Source organism: Medicago sativa, chromosome 2, assembly GCF_051527215.1.
Source record: "Medicago sativa cultivar Bolivia chromosome 2, Bolivia_mono, whole genome shotgun sequence".
In the NCBI taxonomy this organism is placed as follows: Eukaryota; Viridiplantae; Streptophyta; class Magnoliopsida; order Fabales; family Fabaceae; genus Medicago; species Medicago sativa.
Window position 1 is genome coordinate 11054864 of NC_140750.1, and position 23256 is coordinate 11078119.

At 34.0% G+C, this 23256-nt stretch overlaps 3 protein-coding genes and 1 pseudogene across 4 annotated transcripts; 1 reads left to right on the plus strand and 3 right to left on the minus strand.

The window, feature by feature from the left end:
- Positions 1 to 4373: 4373 nt before the first annotated feature.
- On the minus strand, positions 4374 to 6733 carry LOC146944489 (pentatricopeptide repeat-containing protein At2g25580 pseudogene; annotated as a pseudogene). The gene is made up of 2 exons (XR_015025942.1): positions 5240 to 6733; positions 4374 to 4834 (listed from the first exon to the last, which is right to left on the minus strand). The product of XR_015025942.1 is annotated as a pentatricopeptide repeat-containing protein At2g25580 pseudogene (transcript).
- A 3143-nt stretch (positions 6734 to 9876) lies between these two features.
- Positions 9877 to 16448, minus strand: LOC146944490 (heat shock 70 kDa protein 18-like). The gene is made up of 3 exons (XM_085747960.1): positions 16331 to 16448; positions 12571 to 12819; positions 9877 to 11658 (listed from the first exon to the last, which is right to left on the minus strand). Exons 1-3 carry the CDS (start codon positions 16446 to 16448, stop codon positions 10019 to 10021), a joined length of 2007 nt encoding a protein of 668 aa, XP_085604086.1. The 3' UTR covers positions 9877 to 10018.
- Positions 16449 to 17190: 742 nt separating this feature from the next.
- Positions 17191 to 17529, plus strand: LOC146944491 (polyadenylate-binding protein RBP47-like). Its single transcript, XM_085747961.1, has one exon. It carries the CDS (start codon positions 17191 to 17193, stop codon positions 17527 to 17529), a length of 339 nt encoding a protein of 112 aa, XP_085604087.1.
- Positions 17530 to 20894: 3365 nt separating this feature from the next.
- Positions 20895 to 22487, minus strand: LOC146944492 (pentatricopeptide repeat-containing protein At2g25580-like). The gene has a single exon (XM_085742874.1). It carries the CDS (start codon positions 22479 to 22481, stop codon positions 21057 to 21059), a length of 1425 nt encoding a protein of 474 aa, XP_085599000.1. The 5' UTR covers positions 22482 to 22487; the 3' UTR covers positions 20895 to 21056.
- Positions 22488 to 23256: the final 769 nt, after the last annotated feature.

Here is a 23256-nt window from a genome sequence, read left to right on the forward strand (position 1 = left end):
CAACAATTTGTTCATGCATGTCTACATTTTCTTGGAATGAACCTACTGTATTTCACAATTTATACCAACTGAGGTAATCAAAATCGGACCGGACATTGAACTAGTGTAGCATTGGATTAAGGTTTAAAGATGATTTAATTCAACCAGGGTTCACGGTAATTATTAGTATATTTTTTAATATAAAAAATAAATGAATAACAAAAATAACGTAAATTTACATTGATACTAACTAGCACATGCAACAAAACGAAATCGAAATTTCTTCAAGTCAAAACAAGGTTTAAGCAAAAACTAGATTTTAACATTTATATTGAACATTTGTAGGTTCAAAATAATAAAACGTAAAAGAGAGTAACATAGTTGTGAATGGCGGCGCCCATTAAAGAAGAAAGAAAACCTGGACGATGAATTTCGATGGAGCTGCAGATTAGTTTGAATTTTTCAAAATATTTAACCTATTTTTACTCATTCATGGAATTGGTACTAGTTTTTATTTTTATTTTATTTTATTTTATTTTTTTGGCCGGTAGCCTAGTGGCTAGAATTCACCTTATAAGGTGAATAAGTGGGGTGTCCGGGGTTCGAAACCCGACCCCTGCATATAATAATGCATTGTTCTTTTTTTTTTTGAGGGAAATAATGCATTGTTCTACCAACCGTAATATGCTCACGGGACTTATTTTTATTTTTTTTTAATAAAAGGAATTGGTATTTGGTACCTATTTTGAAATCACTCACTTTTTAATCTTTCAGCGGATTTTTTTGACTGAAAATGATATGACTTTTATATATATATATATATATATATATATATATATATATATATATATATATATTAAATAATCTAGTGGCTAGATCACACACTTTTTAAAGTGTGAAGAAATGAAGAATTAAGTTCGAACTCCGACCCTTGCAAAATAATGTCCCTTCTAGCTACCAACTGAGCTACACTTATGAGACGATATGACATATTTTAAATGTGAAATAATCAACAACTAAAAAATATCAAAAAACTCATTAAAACTTTAATTTTTAATATTATATATCATCATTTTTAAGTTAAAAAATATGAAAGAAAGACCAAACTGAATGATTTTAAAATGGATGGACCAACATCGTGAGTGAGTAAATATGTTGGGACTAAATTTGTAATTAAGCCTAATACAAGTAAAATAAGGAATATTATTTTGAAAAACAATATGTGTCAACTTCACACATGTGTAAAGTGCCCAACTGTGACGTGTACTTAGGTACCAATTCCGTGAATGAGTAAAAATAGGTATCAATTAACATATTATTTACTATTTTTTAATATTATTTAAATTATTATATTGAAATAAAGTTTGATATGTTAATGGTCAAAGTTTTGCATTGGCACATGTGAAGTGATCAACTGGGACGACTACTTAGGAATGAAGACAGCATAATGTATGATATGTATGTTACTTTGGGTAGGGCTGACCTTGAAGTTAGGCTTGGGGTGAAACAACCTAGATAGGGCTCGGGTTTGTAGGGGTCCCGAAGTATTTTTTTGTACTCGGCGTTTTTACACCAGTTTTATAACAAAATTTTAAGAGCATTGTCTCGCATTTTTGTCAAGACTTCTGTTCCCATGGCCTCCTCAGATGTAACTATCACCTTGAAATACACATTTGGTTAGTACCATAAAAAATCGAAATCGTCATGTCCAACCTTGAATTAGTGGGAGTGAGAACGACAATTAAAACACCAAATGATACAACCTAATCTGAGTGGGGCCAGACTCGAAAATTTAAAGGAAAAAACTAGAGATAAAAGAAAGAAAAATTGATTATATTTTCATTCATTTTCATCATGAGGCAATATAATCCTCATGTATACTAGTGCATACACGTAATAAGATAACTACAACAATCGCACTACAACTACTGTAGTTAACTAATATAATATACCTAAAATATACCTTATACCTTAGTCATTGTGCACATCACCTACTCTGTCCTATATTAATCATTTCAAATTTATGTTGATCTATGGAACATACAGAATTGCGAATGCTTGTTTTCCAATCATCTTGAAACATAGAGCAAAACAGAGGATTTTCTTATGCATCCGCCCATGCTTCATCTGATTGTTGTAGTAACCTATAAATAGTGCCTAGTATACTATAAATATATGTTGATCTGTTGTGCATGAAGTGCAAAAACCAAGCATGGTAGCATGTAACTCATTGTTCGAGTCTCAAATTATTAGATACAAATGTTCAGCGTGGTACTTAAGTCACGAGTCTCTCCAACGAATAGGTTAGTCTTTTGGTTGAGATTTCCTCATTGTCTTAAAATTGATGTTTTTTTTCAAAGTTGGACCACATAAAAGACTATTTATAGGCCGGATTAAAGTAATCAACCTGTTAGGTTAGTGAAGCCGTCAAAGATGAAAGAGCTACCACGTGACAAACTAGTCTTTTGGATTGAATACTCCTCATAATCTTAAAGTCATAAGACTCTGACACAAGTCTGAATGCCTACTAGCCAATCAAAGTATGATATGAAAAATCAGCTTAACCATTCAATATCATGATCCAATGCATTTGACCCAAGGCTTATTTACATGCTCACTACGTTTAAGTGTCATCATTTCAAAATTAATATATTCAAAGTCCATAATTTGTCATATAAACATTTCCCCCGTAATTATAAAATTATTCTTTGAAGGGTGAAATTGAATGTATCACTTCCATCGAAAGAATCAAGTCAAAACCTTGTAAATGTAGGTTCTATTAGTATTAATGGCGTTCTCTGCGTTACTAGTATGGTTAAGGAAGACAGAAAAGTTGTATTGTGGAACCCGGCTATCAAGGAATTAAAGGTCATTCCTCATAGTCCTGTTGAGTGTAGTTTTTCTAGGGTTGCTAAACTGCGAAATCATGCATTTGGTTATGACTATGTCAGGGATGACTAGAGGCTGATTCAATATGTACGGTTTGGTGCTGTCGATCTTGGTTTTGAAAATGAAGAACTGCTGACGTGTGAAGAGATGTCTTATGACCCTTCAGGGGAGATATATAGCTTAAGTAGCAATTCATGGAGGGTACTTGATATGAAAATGCCTAAGTTGATTGTACCTTTTGGTGATGTAGAAATTTTCCGATTTTAAATGGATGGAATGTGTCACTGCTGGACTCAAAAAGAATCACATCGCGAATGTTGTTATGACTCATATTTGGTGTCGTTTGATGTGATTAATGAGGTGTTTTTTACAACACCCATGCCCTCGGACTTGGATGATAATTTTAGTCTTGAAGTGGTGGAGTGTTGAATGAGAATATTGCTTTGATCCAATATTATGGGGAGATGACTACTTTTCGCATATCAATTTTTGGTGAACTTGTTGTGGAGGAATCATGAATGCTCTCTTTCTATTTGCAAACTGATCTGGTTTGTATTTTAAAATAGTTGTAAGAAAGATAGTTTACCTTCACCAAATAACTTCCAATTTTATGTAGAATTACCTTATGGTTCGGAAACTTGATACTCTTTCTAATCAGAAACATATTTCTGTTTATACCACTATGTTATAGATAACCTCAAATAGCACACTAACTAAGATCAGCAACTAACCAAGAGGTAACGTACAATTATTATAGATAACCTCAAATAGCACACTAACTAGCTAAAGTGAACCTAAGCATGTGCATGATAGATAGCTCTCTTTGAGTTCTCCTTAACATATCTAAGATTATAGATAGGTGGCAAACTTGCCAAGAAAACTGATCCAAGATGTACCATCAAGTGGTCACACCTTAATAACTTGACATGTTAAAGCTTGAATGGCAAAGGCGTTGAATCCATTTTATGCATGGTTAATGTGAAGCTTGGAACTTTCATAATTGTTTTCATGATTGTTTGGTTTTGAGGTGATAAAATTTGATTTTAAAATAATTGATTCTACAAGATTTATTTTAGCTAAAAGTAATCCCTAGATTCTTGTGTGACCCAAATGGATGGAAAACTCTTCGTAAGTGTTTTAACATTGTTGCATGTCCAATGTTGAATTCGAACACAAGACCTTGGTTAATTAGAAGTGTTGCACCCATGTCATCTCATCTTTTTCTGATCAACTCACATGTCATCCCATTTAAGCGTTTTTAGGTTATTGAACTTTATTTTTGAATAAATAATTTTGTAGAACTTGAATCCACATCTGGTAAAAAATAAAATTGTTCATTACTCCTATGTAATCGGTACATGTAATTTTTTTACCCTTAATTATTTGGACGCACGCTTTCGTAATCTATTTAGTTTTAAAAAAATATTATCTAAGTTATGAATAATCTACTTTTATGCATCATATTGAAGCGCTATTAAAGAAATTTCAAGCAGAAAAACATGACGTGATTCCTTAACTCTTAACTTTTGATAAACTTGTAGTAAAGAACATAAAGAAGTAGCAGTAGCACCTTTGTGCAACCATCAATGAGGTCGAATTTTCTTACCATTTTTTACTGGTTTGCATAAGTTCGTACTAAGATTTAAGCAACTTACACACTTGACCTGGTTTTTGGAAAGCTACTCTTTGAGGTATTTACGTATAAACATCCTCTTTTAAATCTGAATGTAAGAAGACATTGTTTACAAATCAAGTTAATGAAGGCAAGAAGAACTCTTACGGTTGTAAGCTTGGCCACTGGGTAGAAATCGTCAAAGAAGCCAAAACATTCTAATTGATTACAGCAGCCGGCTACCAGCCTAGGCTTGCATCTCTCAATATGGTAAAGGAATTAAAATTTGAGACAGGTCGAGACTTACTGAGGACTTTGGTGTGGCTGAACCTGTTGAGAGACTGCATGCATAATCTGAAAGATGAGGGTAAAATTGATGATCCGAATATAATGACAATTTTTCATAAAGGTAGTTTTGATTCAAAACCACAAAATTGATGATCCGAACCTCTATAGCCATTCAATTCGGGACGAACGAAGCATTAAATTATTATGATTATGATATTTTTTTTTTAAAGAAGGCATCATATTATAACATCAAACCGCAATCATAATATAAACCATAATTTTCTCTCTTCCCTCCTCAGTTTCCTAAAACTTTAACTTAGCATCATTTCTATTGTATTCCCAAATTTATAATTGTAACTCATGATAGTGAAAATTAAAATTCCATTACGGTCAATCTTATAAAGCAACATTAAGGCTCTATTAGTAGCATGTAATCATTTGTTTGATCAAAACATCGAGTAAGGATAATACCTAAATTAATGTTCACCAATAATCATGGCAGGAGCACAACCCATTATTCATATGGTGGAACCTTTTAGCATCTCGGATGATGAATTCTCTTCCCACAAGCTTAGAAATAAACTTCACTGCAGTGTGACAATCACCACAAAAACGACGATTCTGAATTACTTTAATAGTAGAACGAACCTTACTGTTAAGGAGACCTTGAGCAACAGCCAGTCTCACATTGTGGGCAAGGAGAGCATCTTCTTTGCCTTCCTGGTCTATGTCATGCAACACATGACTCGTATCTGCAATATAGCCAGCTTCTTTCATTTGCACTCTCAAACCTCTAAGTAAAGCACATATCTTATAATTTTTTGGATCGTAAGCATCTCTATCTCGAAATTCATAGACTTGAGTCAAAACTTCTTGATGATTATTTATTGTTGATTTGTTCTGCTCTGAAATTTCTCCAAGTAAAAGGCCAGCTTTAGCTTTCTCATTCAAACGAGAAGGATCCAACTTCTGAACTAGTTCAGCACAACGATCCCCCAAATCGGTGTTTCCATGAACTCTGCAACTATTCATCAAAGTCTCCCATATCTCTACACTTGGTTCCATTGGCATCTTTTCAATGAACTCCAAGGCTTCATCAAGATGCCCAATACTAGCAATCATCTCTACTAGACTGACATAATGGGCCATTGTTGGTACAATGCCATAGTCCTTGCTCATGGATTCAAAGTGCAGCATTCCCTCACTAATATCTCCCAACATACTACATGCACCAAAAACCCCAATAAACATTTGGCCACCAGGTTTTAGTCCCATGTTTTTAAATTGAGTAAATATATCAATTGAATCTTCTGCAAACCCATTCTTGGCAAGTTGCATTATCATAGTATGCCAAGTAGTCAAATTGCGCTCAGGCATGCTCTTGAACACGTTGATTGCATCACCTATAGAACCGCATTCAAAATACATCTCCAATACTCTATTGTTTGTGCTAACCGTAAGAGGATGCAAATGTTGCAAAGCATGTCTATGTACAACTCTTGCCTCCTCAAGAGACTTACCCTTTCCACAAATGTGCATTAATTGCAAACAACGCTGCAAATCCAGATGAATATAAAGCTTTTCCAACACTTGCAAAATGTCAACCGCTTCGTTCACTTTACCATCCCTGCAAAAACTATCTAGTACTTCTACAAGTGTGCCTTTGTACGAACTATTTGAACTAGCATGTTTATACCGATAAGATCCACCAGCCCTTTGGTTATACAACCCAGCAAGATTTTGTTGATAATCCAGAGAATCATCTGCTTGATAACCACCAGAAAATTTGAAATCCGACCTTTCAGCAGCAGTGCAAATAGCCCTTGATGTATTGCAGCCTTTGATACAGTTCGCAACATGGCGTGAATAACATCCATTGCACGACCTCAAAAGAGAACTAACAATAACTAGAGAAGCTTTTTTAGAAAACATCATGAATGACTTAGCATAATCTGAGGAAAGACAAATTCAAAGAATAAAGTCAGTGCATTTTGTCAATTAAAACAACAGATTTCAGCAAAACTCAATGAACAAATAAAGAATGAACTAATAAACCAAAAATCCCATTTTAATAATCACTTAAATACATTGTACCATAAAAGAAATAGTTAACATACAGTATGACTGAAAACTTGTGAAACAGTACAAAGAACAAAATAGAATATTGTGAATTTCAACCCTAAGGTTCAACTTCGAACTCTACCAATAGCTTTCTTCATATAATGTTGCATGCAGACACTAAACTACTGTACAACAGGATGGTTGGCACACAGAAAAGCAATGGTTTAATACTAATCTTTTGAGCAACGATTAAATGTAAATATTTCCTCGTACACAGTCATTATAAGAAGAAAAGAAAATGACTTCAAATTATTTTGTTGACAAAGAAAAATATTTCAACTAGACAAAGTACTATACATTCATTTTCCGGAATACTATTCATTTTCCTGGAAGTCGCCACTAATGTAATCAAAATCGGATTGCACATTGAACCGGTGTACCATGGGTTTTAGGTTTAAAGGTATGACCAAGGTTTTATTCAACTAGGGTTCAATCGGTAATGATTAATGTAATTTTAAAACAACAAAACAAAATTCAATTCTAGAACAGGTATTAAGCAATAAGAGAGAAAACGTAAAGGAGAGAAAAACCTGGACAACGAGTTTCGGCGGTGAGTTCAGTGCTGCGACTCTGATCGTTTTTGATGTAGCTGCTGAGTAGTTTTAATATTTCAAAATAAGAAATTGTAAAGAAAACTCCTTTTTATGGGATTTGATTTTTTTTTTTTTCAATTAATAATTGAAATAATATTATAAAAGGATAAAGTAGAAAATAAAATTGTTTAAATAAATGGAAAACCAGAAATAAAAAATACGACCCAAAAAGAAGCAGTTCATTCACATACTGCTATATATTAATTGATAATTTAAATAATATTATAAAAATGATAAAATAATTTATATGAAGGAGCGAAATTGGAAAGGAAAAGCTCAACCCATATGATGTATCTCCTTTATACATTTTATAAATAAAAAGACATCCTTCAAAAAATAAAATAAGAAGATATATCAATTTTTGTTGAAAATGATATTATATATATATATATATATTAAGTGTCCATATTATTACTACTGTAGTGAAGTTATTAATAATTTAATGGAATTAATTGTTTTTTAATTTATAATTCAAGTTCCTATTATTATAGCAATTTTGTTGCAGTACACCAAAAAAAAAACAATTTTGTTGCTTCTTTTATGGTATTGATTTTAATTAATAATTTAAATTATATTAAAAAAGATAAATAGTTTAAATGAAGGGCAAATCAGGAATAAAAATATCCAACCCAAAAAGATGTATTCTCTTCATATATTGGTATAAATTAGGTAGTCTTTTCAATTTTCTATTGCGCTTAAATGTAAGCTTTGAGAAGTATTTCTTGTAATCTTAAGATCTCATTCAACTCTAGATTAAAATACCTACTAACGGTTTTCCCTGATAGTTAATAGGAAATTAATTACATGGTTCTTAGAATGACGTACCAATGTGTAAGAACATAGTCACTTGTTCTTCAATACATACAAGTCCATCTTCTTTCAATTTACCTTCATTAGGAAGGAGACAACACAATGAACAAAATGAAACCATCCTTCATTGTGTTGATTAAAGACTCTAAGAATTCCTCCCACAATCCTTCTCTATCCATTGCTTGTTGCTTAATGCATTGATTTTCATAAAACCATATTGAAGAATGACTCGCACTCACTATCATTAAAATTTGAAAACAAGGTTCAACCATATCTAAAAACGATTGTTGCAAAATTAGATACAGCATCAAATTTAGCTGTTCCTGTAAATCATCCATATTTAGTTGTTTGATCTATGAAACATACAGAATTGAGAATGCTTCCTTTCCAATCATCTTGAAACGTACCAAACAGAGAGAATTTTCCAGTGCATTTCATCATGGTTCATCTGATTGTTGTAGTAACCTATAAATAGAGTCTAGTATACTAGATATATGTTGATCTGTTATAGATGAAGTGCAAAAACCAAGCATAGTAACTGTAAGTGTAACTCATTGTTAGGAGTCTCACATTGGTTAGATACAAATGTTCAATATGGTGCTTTAGTCACGAGGCTCTCCCAACTAATAGGTTAGTCTTCTGGGTAGGATTTCTTCATAGTCATAAATCATAACAATTGATGATTTGGTTCATAGTTGGACCACATAAATGACTATTTATAGACCGGATTTAAGTAATACACATGTTAGGTTAATGATGCCGTCAAAGACGATAGAGCTACCACCTAACAAACTAGTCTTTTAAGTTGAATTCTCCTCATGAACTTAAAGTCACAAGACTCATTCACAAGTGTGAGTGCCTACTATCAAAGCATGATATGGAAAATTAGCTTATACATTCAACATCATGATCCAATGCAATTAAACTCTGTAATGCTCACTACTTTCAAGTTTCATCATTTCAAAATTAATTTATTTCCATTGAGCTACTTCGCTTTTGGCATCACATCTTCCTTACCAGCTCTCTTGACTACTGATAAATTCAAATTCCATAGTTTGTCATGTATATGTATATTTAAACATTTCCCCAGTCATTAACTTAAATAAGTTAGGAAGAAAATGATTATTTTGAATATAACATTATATTTTAACTAACTCTAACATAGTCTAGACTCTGGAAGCATTACTGCAAAATTGTATCGCATTTGACAAGTATTGGTGCTTAAAGTTTTCTAATAAATTTCGGTAGCACGGGAGGCAGATCTAGTTATCCTGCAAATTCAGAAGGAAAAAAAGACTATTTACATACCAGAGATGCTTGTAAGTGTTTCTAATTAAGAACACATGATCCTTTTCTATAATACCAATCCTGCAGAAAACATTAGTATTAAATTGTTTCTAAATTTCAATAGAAACTTTGAGCAAGAAACAAACCATAAACTTCGATATTTTGTACTCAAGCAAAGGAAATCCACCAACTGATTATGCAGCAGATTATAATTTTGGATAAAACTCAAAGAAACTTGTAAGCTAATAAAATCTAAATCAATCTTAATGGAAACAGAAGTGCCTCCATCATGGTTTCAGCACACCGTTGTTGGCACGGTTTAGATAACATTTGTCTACCAGAGATGCATTAAACCCTACTTAACTATTAGATTTTATGCATACTAAACAAAAACACAACACTTAATTAAAATCTTAATTGATAAAAAACAAAATATAAACTAAATAGTCTTAGCTATAATGTATTCCATCCAACTCTTAAGCCCCGTTATATGATCCTCCAGAACATCTATTTCAACTTGTTGGTTATTCTCATCAATCAAATTTGTGGCCTTAGCAATTGCAGATTCAATCTTCTCAATTTCTTCTGAGGAGAGTTTCAAATTAATATCATTTTTCTTTAAAGCAGTTCCCATTTTGTAAATGTAGTCATCCAATGCATTCACTGCTTTAGCCTTCCTTAGGAATTTCTTGTCTTCAATACGGTATTTCTCAGCTTCTTGCATTAACTTTTTAATATACTCACTCGACAACCTTTCTTTGTGATTGGTTATCGTAATCTTATGTGAACTGCCAGAAGCATCATTCCTAGCAGAAACTGTCAAAATACCATTTTCATCAATAGCAAAACAAACAATTGAAGAAGGGGATCCACGAGGACCTGGGGGAACGCCGTACAAAGTAAAAGAACCAATCAAATTGTTATCACTGGCTCTTGTTCTCTCACCCTCGTAAACATTAATAATGGAACAGGTTTGGTTATCTTTAGTTGTTACATAGGGTTTTGTTTTATTGGCAGGAATGATAGTGTTCCTAGGTATAACCACATCCATTATATCTCTTATCAGTCCCGTGCCAAGAGACAAAGGTGTAACATCCTGCAGCACCAACTTTGGAACATTCTTAACGTCTCCACTCAACAATGCAGCCTGAACAGCTGCCCCATAAGCAACAGCCTCATCAGGGTTAATGCTCCTGCACAACTCCTTTCCATTGAAAAAGTCCTTTAATAGCTGATGTACTATGGGAATCCTAGAAGACCCGCCAACAAGGACAACATCATCTATCCTGCGCTTGTCCGTCTTAGCATCAATAAGACAACTTCCAACAATCGTCATACACTCGTTAAAAAGATCCATATTCATTTCCTCAAACTTGGCCCTATTGATCGATGACGAAAAGTCAATGCCTTGAAATAAAGAATCTACCTCAATAGTGGCGACAACAAGGAAAGAAAGTGATCTTTTTGCCCTCTCACAAGCAGTTCTCAACCTTCTCAAGGCTTTTGGATTCCCACTAATGTCCACTTTGTTCTTTCTCTTGAACTCTTGTACAAAGTAGTTCACCATTCTATTATCAAAGTCTTCTCCACCAAGGTGAGTGTTTCCAGCAGTGGCCTTAACTTGGAAATGGTTGCCCTTAATCGTTAGTAAAGACACATCAAAAGTGCCACCGCCAAGATCAAAGACAAAAATATTTCGCTCTCCATCATAATCAGTTCTCTTGTCAAGGCCATATGCAACAGCTGCGGCAGTAGGTTCATTCATTACTCTCATAACATTGAGGCCAGCAATGGCACCCGCATCTATAGTGGCTTTTCGTTGAGAATCATTAAAATAAGCAGGTACAGTAACAACTGCATTCGTCACAATTGTTTCTAAATATGTCTCAGCAATTTCTCGCATCTTTGTGAGTACCATAGATGATACTTCTTCAGCATGGAGTTGTTTCTCCTGATCCTTGTACTTAACCGTAATCATGGGTCTATCATTGTCACCAGCAGTCACCTTGAATGGCCATAACAGTATATCATCTTGAACAACACGATCACTAAACTTCCTACCAATTAACCTCTTAGCATCTACAAAAATTACATTAGTAATTACCATCATTCAAATGTCCGCTTGAGCATTAACCTTAGGAAAACAATAATAACAATAACAATATATATGTGTGTATTAGATAACAAGTTATTGGGTCTATTCTATTGGACCCTTTAGGTTTCTAAGTTGTTAGCTATGAAGCACAGATGCTCCTCGAATGAGGCATGCTCCGGTGTTAGATACCTATCGTTAGGATGGGCATGGTTCGGTTTGGGATGAAAACTGAACCGAACCGAACTATTTGCTAAATTTAAAATAACTGAACTGAACCGAACTGTTTGCATTTCGAATTTAAATGTTCCAAACCGAACTGTTATTATTGGTACCGTTGAAAAATATATAAAAAAAACAAACGAAATCAAATTTTGGTTACCGAACTGAAATGTTACCGAACTGTTTCGAATCGAACCGAACTGTTTAGTAATGAGTCAGTTTTTTCTTTGTTTGGTTAAGCAGTTTGGTTTGGCTTTTTGGTTTTTTTGCCCACCCCTACCTAACGTGTCCGTCACCAACACATATGATTACATTGAATTGTGTCATTTTTCTTAAATTATTATCGGTATTGACGTGTTTGTATAACCGTGTTATATTCAGTGTCCGTGTCTGAGTTTGTACTACATAGGTTATTAGTCTATAGTCCGTTAGGTTTTACTATATATTTGCTTGTAACCTTTATCAAGTTATGCCATTGTAATAAACCCTAACCGTCTCTTTTGTTATTTTCTATGAAACCCTAATATATATAAAGGAGTCCGTTAGGTTTTACTATATATTTGCTTGTAACCTTTATCAAGTTATGCCATTGTAATAAACCCTAACCGTCTCTTTTGTTATTTTCTATGAAACCCTAATATAGATAAAGGAAGTAGAAGAATAGAAATAGAAATTACCAAAGACAGTGTTTTGAGGGTTGGAAGCAGCTTGATTCTTAGCACTATCACCGATTAGCCTCTGATTTTCAGTGAAAGCAACAAAAGAAGGTGTTGTTTTGTTGCCTTGGTCGTTGTGAATGATTTCAACTCGATAGTGTTGCTCCTGCCATACTGCAACACAAGAGTACGTTGTGCCAAGGTGTCTATTCCTATCGCAACTCCTTCGTATTTTCTCTTTGTTTTCCAAAACAAAATACTCCTTCCGGTCTCAAATGTAAGAAACAAAAAAATAATGCACACATATTAAGAAAGTGGATTGATCACATTTAAGTCATTATAAAAGTGATATTTTTTCAGTTTTACCCTTGTCTTGGAGTAGTAAAGACATTAATGATGAAGTGAGTTTAATGAGGGTAAACTTGGAATTGTGGCATTTAATAGGTTCATTTTACTATACTTTTTCTTATATTTGAGACCATCAATTTTATTTTTTTGTTTCTTACATTTGAGACCGGAGGGAGTAGTATTCTGTCCTAAATAATTCTTTTCGAAAGAAAATAGGGGTTCTTAAAAAAATAATGTAGACTCAATTAAATAAGTGAATTGATACATAACCAAGAGTTATAGAAAAGACGAATTGTTGATAGAACATGAATAATGTCTCTAGAGTCTTTTAACAAGAGTTTTAGTCTTTTTTATTAGACATTTAGTAGAGTTTTGCAAAAAAGTTAGGTTATTTAATTTTCTAGTGTCCGTTAAAAAGTTAGATTATTTAGTTTTCTAGCGTGCGTTGCTAAACCTCGAGGCGGTCTCTACACATGGCGAGATGTTTTGGTGTGAGCAAAGAATCCGTTCATTATGTGTAAATCATGAGCGATTATTCATCCATTCAAATGTTGCAGCATACATACTTGGCGGACCATTCAAATGTGAGCGATTAATTACTCATCATATGGACCTTTGTCAAGCAATTCACCATCAGTTTTATCATGATCTAGAATATTTTGCGGCATACATACTTGGCGGACCGGCCATATGGGCTAGCCAACTTGACAGCTCTAATTGAATGTGAAGCATCAATCTTACATCAAAAGGAAAATTGGTCTTGTTTGGTTCCGTGAGTCTCTTAACTTTCAAGATTCTTCAAAGCGACACCTTTGGCCTTTGTCAAGCCATTCACTATCTGTTTTCTCATGATCTAAAATATTTGGCGGCTTGACCAGAGGCCTCTTCTTCACAACTCTTTGTCAGGATTCAGAAAAGAAACACCAAGTTGCTGGAAACCTTTGTTAAGGAACATACATAGAGTGTCAAAATGTTTACCGACTTTGTGGAGAGAATTTTACTCTTCTTATAATTTAGACTTGGACAACCAAGATTAACACTTCTTTTGTGCAGCGTGCAAAATCTTCAAGTAAATACATATGTGAGCAAATTTCTGAGATACACGCCTTCGAGAAGTACTATAAGTTTAAATGGGACCTTCGAAACTCATATTCCTGTGCTTCTTTCATCTTGATTGATGATGAATTTCCCGGCTGACCGACTCATGTTGGTAACTTAACTTTCCTCAACGTATATCAATTCTTTAAAACTAACTTGTCCAAAAAATCCGACAAGAATGTTACTTTTGATGTTCGCAACCAACCTATTATGAAGGAGTTTCTGCATGGCTCCATTGAAACCAAATTATTTTATGAACATATTTATTTCTCTTTAACCTTGATTTTCCTTGACTTAATTATTGGCTTTATTTTTCTTTTGACAACAATTTCATTTGCCCCATCCTCTCCTGATTCCTCCCAACATCAATGCAAAGGCCACTGACAAGACACTAAAAAGTTTTGACAACTTTAAAAGGATGTGGAAGTCCTACGAAGTACGAACCCATCCAAAATACAATAATAAAAGGTTGAAGGGTGGCTTTCTGGTCCAATCAACTGCACCTTCACCTCCCCGTTAGGGCGGATATTGTCATTCATTCTTTCGACGAGGACATCATAAAAAAATGGGGATATTGTAAAACCGGATTGGTTCTAGAACAACTACTTTACATTTATGTTTTGATGATAACAAAGCATGATAAAAATTTATCAACTAACTGTTTGCTGGAGTGTGCAGGTCGAGTCCGATAAACACTAATTAACTAGTGCACCTAGAAGCATCAGGATGTCTAAACATCAGGAATCAACAAGGCTTCTTTTTGTGTCTGGTGGACCAGAATTTAACTTTACTATATACAAACCAAGCATATGCATCAAATGTATATCGAAATGTACCAAGCATAAACCAAAGCATCCAGATTCATATTCATTGAGTATCCAATAACTTCATACACCATGAGATGGTTCTTATAAACATATCCATGGAAGAGAGCAAAGATAATATGTAGTTAAAGAAAAAGGCTTGTTCTCCAATGAAATGAAATATTTAGAAAAATATGAGAACAAATCTAGATTCGAAATGCTTATCATCTTAATGTGAGGGTTGTAAGATGTTATTTAAATCAACCGAGTTGTATTTATGCATGATATCCTTGTGATGACACCCTGTCATTACAGAATTTTAGTGTTTTTTAAAGTTACTACACGGTCTTTTGTGTAAGTATTAGCATGTTTCAGTTGATTTTTGTAATGAGTTGAAGAAATCGTCACGGAACTGAAGATTTGCATTAAAGACCTTTGAAACAGATCAAATTCACCCAAACCGGAAAATTATGTTTTTTTGTTGTGCTTTTTACAAGAAGTATCAAGTGACCTCTTGGGATATATAGTCACTATGGATGTTAGGAATGGGTCAAAGAATGAAGAAAATGGATGACACAAGCTGCTGGAGGCTGCGCATCGCGAAGTAACTGAATAAAAATAACAAGACAAGTTATTGCCTCGTGTGCATCGCACAGAGGCACCTGTGTATCGTGCAGGGTCACTTGTTTCGGGCTACACATCGTGCAGACAGCTTGTGCATCACAAAGCTATTCCTGAATCATGGGATCATATTCTTCTACAAAAATCCAGTTCAATTCTAGAGGTTGAAAATCGCAGAAAGGAGGGAGAAGCACACTTTCTAAAATCTAAACTGTAAAAGCTGAGGATAAAACTTGGAAACAAGATACCATCAAATTTGTCATCATGTATTCATGTGTAATTTCCTAATCTTGTTTGTATGTCTCTTTTGATTACGAGTAGCTTGATTTCTTTGATCAGGTAAAGTAGATGAACTTTTCCTAGCAGAGTATGTGTTTATGCAATTGAATTCCTAGTATTATTCAGTTATCACTTGTTCTTAATGTTTTTTTATATGCTTACAAATATATAAATTGATTCATGTGTTGAATGATCGAGTTCTTAATGTTCTTAATGATCGATTCTTCCATTTTCTTACTTAATCACCAAAGCTGAGTTCTCCATGGTCTGTGCAAAAGGCCTTACGTGAAAAGATTTTCAAAGTCATGCTCCGAGGGTTCTTCATTGCCATCATTGCTATATAGGTAAACAAAAACACACACACACAGACGTTTCATCTGTTTTTAGTCTTCTTTATATTTTCCGTACTTTAATTTTTTTGCAGCTTTTGCGTCGCTTCAACATCCATCATTGCAGTTAGTAGGAGTGACAATGTCAAGTTTTAACTGTGACCTTTGCGGTGCATGATTTTCATCTTTACAACTTTCTAGTACCATGTTATCTCCAAACATCAACCAGGTTTTATATGGGAATGAAGTGCACAAGCTCAACACCTAAATGCACAGAGAAAACTGAAAAATCATCTGAATCACCTCCCAAATCAGCAATATCAGCTTCCAAATGCACACTGTCAACCACCAAATTATCATCCTTGACGACCAATTGCTCATCATCAACCTTCAGATGCAGCACCTCCACAAGTGCAACCATGGATCCAAAATGATTAATCTCAATACCCAAATGAAGCGCAACCACAAGTGCAAAAATTTGACTTGAACCAGCCTCCTAACGTCCAATCTTTTGACTTGAAGCAGCCTCCTAATGTTTCACCTTAATGGTCCTGCTACGTCAAAGTAATGATTAGATGCATACAGTGGAGAAATAAGCTGTTTTATTAGTATACAGAAATTAATTTATTATATCTATTATATTTTTGGGGAGTTTAGAGGTTTATCTCATTTAAAGTAGGTATTAAGGTTTAGTCATCAATTCCTACTACCCATTCGGTTGGATGTAGCTTCTACAAAATCATGGTGGGTCGCCATGATTCTGCATACCCATCGTGATACTAAACATACAGTTAGTAGTCGTATATTCATTATATCGTGCTTATTGTAGGACAAACAATGTAACTTCTTGATTATGCATCTAATCTAATTTGTAATGTTGGACAACTCGTTAATATATCTTCATATATAATTTTGGAGACGTGCTTGCTAATGTTGCGTGTACACATGTTTATGTTTATATTACCGTTCTTTAAGTTGGCTGGCTGGGATTCTTTTTCCATTGTTTTACCCTTTGCATTTGTTTGTGTTGGTAAATTTTAAATATATTGATTGATTTGAATGAGTAATCTTGTTTTAGTCCTTGATAATTTAAACATAGCTGAAAAACAAGAAACCATGCTCTTTTAATTTTCAGTTTTAGTTGTTGGTTGATTTCTCCACTTATGGAAGAATCTGTATATACTGCTCCAACATCTGTGAAAGTGATTAGGAATAAGCAAACTAGTTTATCAGGACGTTATGGTTTTATTGAGTTTAATACTCGTGCAGTCATGTTACTGCTGAGAGCGTGCTTCAGACATACAATGGAACCATTATGCCGAATGGTAGCCAGTTATATATTGAACTGGGCACCTTTCACTGTCGGGGAGAGATCATCCCGGCAAGATGTTGGTCCTGTTCATACTTTTAGGGTTCGTTACAAACTGACAAAGGGAGTGAAAGTTGTGATTGACAAGACCACTGTCAGGTCTAAGGGTTATGTTTGTGAGATTTGCAGATGAAGGTAAAGTGGTGAACAGATGAGAGCTATGCCTGAGAGGATTGGACCAGCCACAAATAAAAACCCTGCTGCCGCCGCTCAGCTGAAAGGTTTGTCTCTTATATGTGATGTGTATGAATGTTCTGCGACATAATGGAAAATTTAGCTGTGATGTTGGTTGATTAGATTCAAGGCCTTGTGTCACAAATTATCTTTTATAGTGTATGCAGGAATGCTGCTGTTTAAGTTATGATTAATTTGTAGTGTGTGTTGGAAGATTTTCCGTTCACTGTTGTTTCTTCCAGCAATTTCCCTTCTAAAAATTTGGGTAAAATAAATTATTGCATATGTAGTGATAAAATTTTGTACGAATTGTCTAAAGTGGGTGTCAAGAGCCTCTGTCATCTCAGATGATTTCAGCTGAAATGGTTACCATTTTAGTTCATGTCCTTGCTTAGGTCAGGTATATGTTTATGTTTGCCTATTATATTTTTGACGCATTTTCTTTTCCGTCTACATTTTAAAAGTCTTTTCATTTGCTTTTATGATGAATATTCATCGATTCTATTATATGGCAAACATGGTTTTCAAATTGGGAATCAAAAATCAATTTGTAAGACTCACGTGTGCAAAGAAAAAATTCTGCATATATCATACAAATGACACAGTGGTGTTTTACCACTTTGATGTAGTAATTTATGTAAGGATTAACCAATCAACTCAACTAGATACCTCTTAACACAATGTTAGATACATGTCTCAAATATATTGTTAGCAGAGTAATGGTATATCCAAATAAGGTTTATGCCACCAAGTGACTAATTCGATTTTTCTGGAGTTAGCCCGTGATTGACTGCATCGAGCCCATGTATCACTTTGTGGATATAATGTACATCGAAGAGAAAGTATTTAGATATGAGTCTTACTTCAAAACCTACAATTCGTTTCAAGCTTCTGTGATCGCTTTTAGTTAGACTCTCCCAATCCCAAATATTGCTAATGGATCACTCGCAAGTAAATAATTGGTTTCACAAGTCTGATTAGATACTATAACAGTTTGTTCAGCATAGCAAATACTGCTTAGTCCTCTTGCATAACTGATTTACACGAAGAGCCGATTATTTACACTTCAATGGTTGAATGATTGAGAACCTAACAATGTAATGTTTTAGTTTGACAGTAAAATAGTGGTTGATTTATCCATAGTAATAAACTTGATGTATCTGAATTTGGCAATATCTTAGATAAACCAGAAGAAAACTCCATGCCAGTCAAATTCACTTCTCCCATATTTCATTTGTTACTGCACTTTATGCATATCAAAGGTGTTATACCTGCCATATCCTAGCATTTTCCATTCTACACCGTCAGGTTTTCTATACCAATTTACAAGTCCCTACTTTCCTTCATCAGAAACCACAGTCCCTTAAAATAAAGAAGCAAAAGATATCATTATCATTTTCCAATCATCTCAGAACTTTGTATTGTTTTTGCAACCAAACTACTTATCTCCAGACTTTGTCTTATCCATGATAAAACTGTCTAGTTGGGAACCATTCCAAACATCATCAGCGTCATAGTTACATATTCAATGCATATTTTATATTAGTATCCTAAGCCTGCTAAAGCACCCATGATATATATATATATATATATATATATATATATATATATATATATATATATATATATATATATATATATATATATATATATATATATTACAAGTGACTTTTATATCAGTGTACTTCAGGACCGAAAAACTGCGTCTTTATCCAGAAATATACTTCCGGAGTATACGTGGGGTGAAAAAAAGAAGCTCTCTTGTTTGTTTGTTAGTTTGTTTGCAGCTAAAGACTTTTATGGCAAACAAAATAACAAAGGACTACTTGAAAGACAACAAAAACCAGAAATGAAACAAAACGACCACAACTGACACTATTGAGATACAGTATGTATACAATTGCTTAAAAGAGAGGAAAAAAAAATCAAATCTTAGCACAAGAAAATGAAAATGATCAGAACAAAAGCTACCAATTCAGAGAGCTTGACTAGCACAAATCCATGCACTAGAACCAAGAAGTCCTGAAAGTATCCAGAAACTTATATGTTGACATCAGTGTTGTTTAATAGCAGCTGTAGCGTACCAGAATTCGAACAAAATCGCCAGTGTCCCATGATACGTTGTTTAGTACAAAGTATTGCCAAATAGTTGCTATAACGGTACAATAGCATGTTAAGTGGCTGAATTTGAACAAACAACCATTTTCCGTCCCTAGTTTGGAACTAGCGTTTTTTTATTGGGATTCTAATCAGCTTATAAAATCCAAATTTAAACTAAATAATCCTATTCTAACCAAGTAATTGAGCTCCAATGGTGAATGAACTCCCCCAAAACGAATCGTCCCGAAGAACCCAAGTTTCATTCTTGGGTGAAACAATTCTTTGCCACACTTTACTTACCTTCACTACTAGAAAATATACATTTCACAACAGAGTTTTCACATCAGTGGACAAAATGACAGAGGGGAAAGATAACAGCGGCATTTTTAAAGTTTTCGTGAAGTTTGATTTATCTTTCACATATATATTTGTATCATAACAACAGCCTTTAAAACCAAAAATTGATCGAAAACTCTTCACATGCACCTTATCTTCACTGTTCCATTGAGATTTTTATTACTCCATTCTTAAAAAGAGCACTTTGGTTGTTTCATGTATGGTTGTTAAGAAAATCAAACCGAACCGCACAGAAAAACTCGAATCATGACTAGCAGTTTGCGATTCAGTTCAGTTCGTAAACTATCAGTATGGTTTAGTCCAGTTTTTTGGTTTTTTTTAAAATAGTTCTAATATTTGATTTGGTTTGGGTTTTGATTTGTTTCAACAATCCTAGTTATTAGTTTGGTAAAGGTAGTTTTGATTGGGAACCACAAAATTGATGCACCAAATCTCTATAATGATTCAGTTGGGGATGAACAATTAACGATTCAATTTTATGATATCTTCTTTTTTATTTATTTTTTTGAAATATTATCAAACCATAATCATAATATAAGCCATAATTTTCTCTCTTCCTTCCTCAGTTTTTTAAAACTCTAACTTAACATACTTCATTTCTATTGTATTACCAAATCTATAATTGTAAATCATGAAAGTGAAAATTAAAATCCCATTACAGTCAATCTTATAAAGCAACATTAAGGTTCTATTAGCAGCATAAATTGGAGTCTTAACCATCATGCAATCCTTTGTTTTAATCACAACATACAGTTTCGTGATCATAATCATAAAAAATAGACAGTCAAGTAAAATTAGTTTGCTCCTAAAAGCATGTTATTCAAAGCTAAAACAATGTTTCTTATCTTTTGCATTGACTTAAGAATATAAACTAAATTCTACGAGAAACTTAAATTTGATATACAAATTTCAAAACATAATTCAGTTTTCTTTAAATATTTTAGTCAAAGACAATCATGGAAAATCAAGATCACCCCAGTTCAAATATATATTTAACTACAAAAAAATGGACATCACCTAGGTTAATGTTCACCAATAATCATTGCAGGAGCATTTCCCATTTTTTATAAGGTGGAACCTTTTATTACCATCTCGGAGGATAAGTTCTCTTCCCACAAGCTCAGAAATAATCTTCAGTGCAGTATGACAATCAGGGCAAACACGGTAATTATTAAATACTTTAATGGTAGAACGAGCACGACTGTTAAGGAGGCCATAAGCAACAGCAAGTCTCTCACCGTGGGCATGGAGAATATCTTCTTTGCCTTCCTGGTCCATTTTACGGAACACATATTTCGTCTGTGCAATATAGCCAGCTTCTTTCATTTGCATTTTCAAACCTCTAAGCAAAGCATAGATCTTATCATTTTCTGGATGGGACGTATCTCCTGTTCGAAATTCATGGATTAGTTCCCGAAATCCTAGAAGATTTCTTCTTGCTAAGTTGCTTTCTCCGAGTAAAAGGCCAGCTTTAGCCTTCTCATTCAAACGAGAAGGATCCAACTTCGTAACTAGTTCAGCACAACGATCTCCCAACTCAATGTTTCCATGAACTCTGCAACTATTCATCAAAGTCTCCCATACCTCTACACTTGGTTCCATTGGCATATTTTCAATGAACTCCAAGGCTTCATCAAGATGCCCAATACAACCAAATATTTCTACTAGACTGACATAATGGGCCATAGTTGGTACAATGCCATAGTCCTTGCTCATGGATTCAAAGTGCAGCATTCCCTCACTAATATCTCCCAACATACTACATGCACCGAAAACCCCGATAAACATTTCGCCATCAGGTTTTAGTCCCATGTTTTTAAATTGAGTAAATATATCAATTGAATCTTCTGCAAACCCATTCTTGGCGAGTTGCGTTATCATAGTATGCCAAGTAGTCAAATTGCGCTCAGGCATGCTCTTGAACACCTTGACTGCATCATCTACAGAACCACATTCAAAATACATGTCCAATATTCTATTGTATGTGCTAACCTTAAGAGGAGACAAATGTAGCAACGCATGTCTGTGTACAACTTTTGCCTCTTCAAGAGACTTGGCCTTCCCACATTGGTGCATTAATTGCAAACAATGATGCAAATCCACATGAATATGAAGCTTTTCCAACACTTGCACCTTCACTTCACCATCCCTGCAAAAACTATCTAGTTCCTTAAGTGTGCCTATATATGACCTACCAAAACTAGCATGTTTATCCCGATGAGATCCACTAGCCCTTTGGTTGTACAACCCAGCAAGATTTTGTTGATAATCCGAAGAATCATCTGCTTGATAACCACCAGAAATTCGGGAACACCACCTTTCTGCAGCAGTGCAAATAGTCCTTGACGTATTGCAGCATTTGATATGGTTCACAACGTGGCGGGAACAACATCCATTGCACAACCTCAAAAGAGAACTACCAGTAACTAGAGAAGCTTTTTTAGAAAACATCATGAATGACTTAGCATAATCTGAGAAAAGACAAATTCAAAGAATAATGTCGGTGCATTTTGTCAATTAAAACAACAGATTTTGGCACAACTCAATGAACAAATAATGAGTCAACTTATAAACCTAAATCCCATTTTAATAATCACTTAAAAACGTTACTAGCATATAGTACCATAAAAGAACTAGTTAACATCCATTATGGCTGAAAACTTGTCAAACAGTACAAAGAACAAAATAGATTATTGTGAATTTCAACCCTAAGGTTCCAACTCTACCAATTGCTTTCTTTATATAACAACTGAGTGTGGTTTTTTTTTTTTTTTCTTTCTGAAAACTAGTTATTATTGTATGTTGAAATATATTTTTTTAATGATAAAATTGAGTAACTATTAAATGAAAAGTTTTCCCCATATACACTTAATTAAGAAGAAAAGAAAATAACTTCAAATCATTTTTTTACTGAGAAAATGACTTCATTTAGACAAAGTAATATTGTGTATAAGCAGGAGAATGTACATACATACTCAAGTAAAATTATTCCAACCCTATGCAATTAATTAACAGAAAAAATCGGATTAATGTGTAAATTAGTTTGAGTGAGAGAAAAATAACTTAGTAAAATCTACAGCCCTAGTGATTGAGTTCACAAATTGTAGTAGATAATATTTTACATAAACAAAAAAAAAAATTATAAACATCAGTAACAACTTGGGTGAATTTCAGGGTGAAGGCTCTGACAAATCCTCACAGATGGACCACTATGAACAACAATTAATAG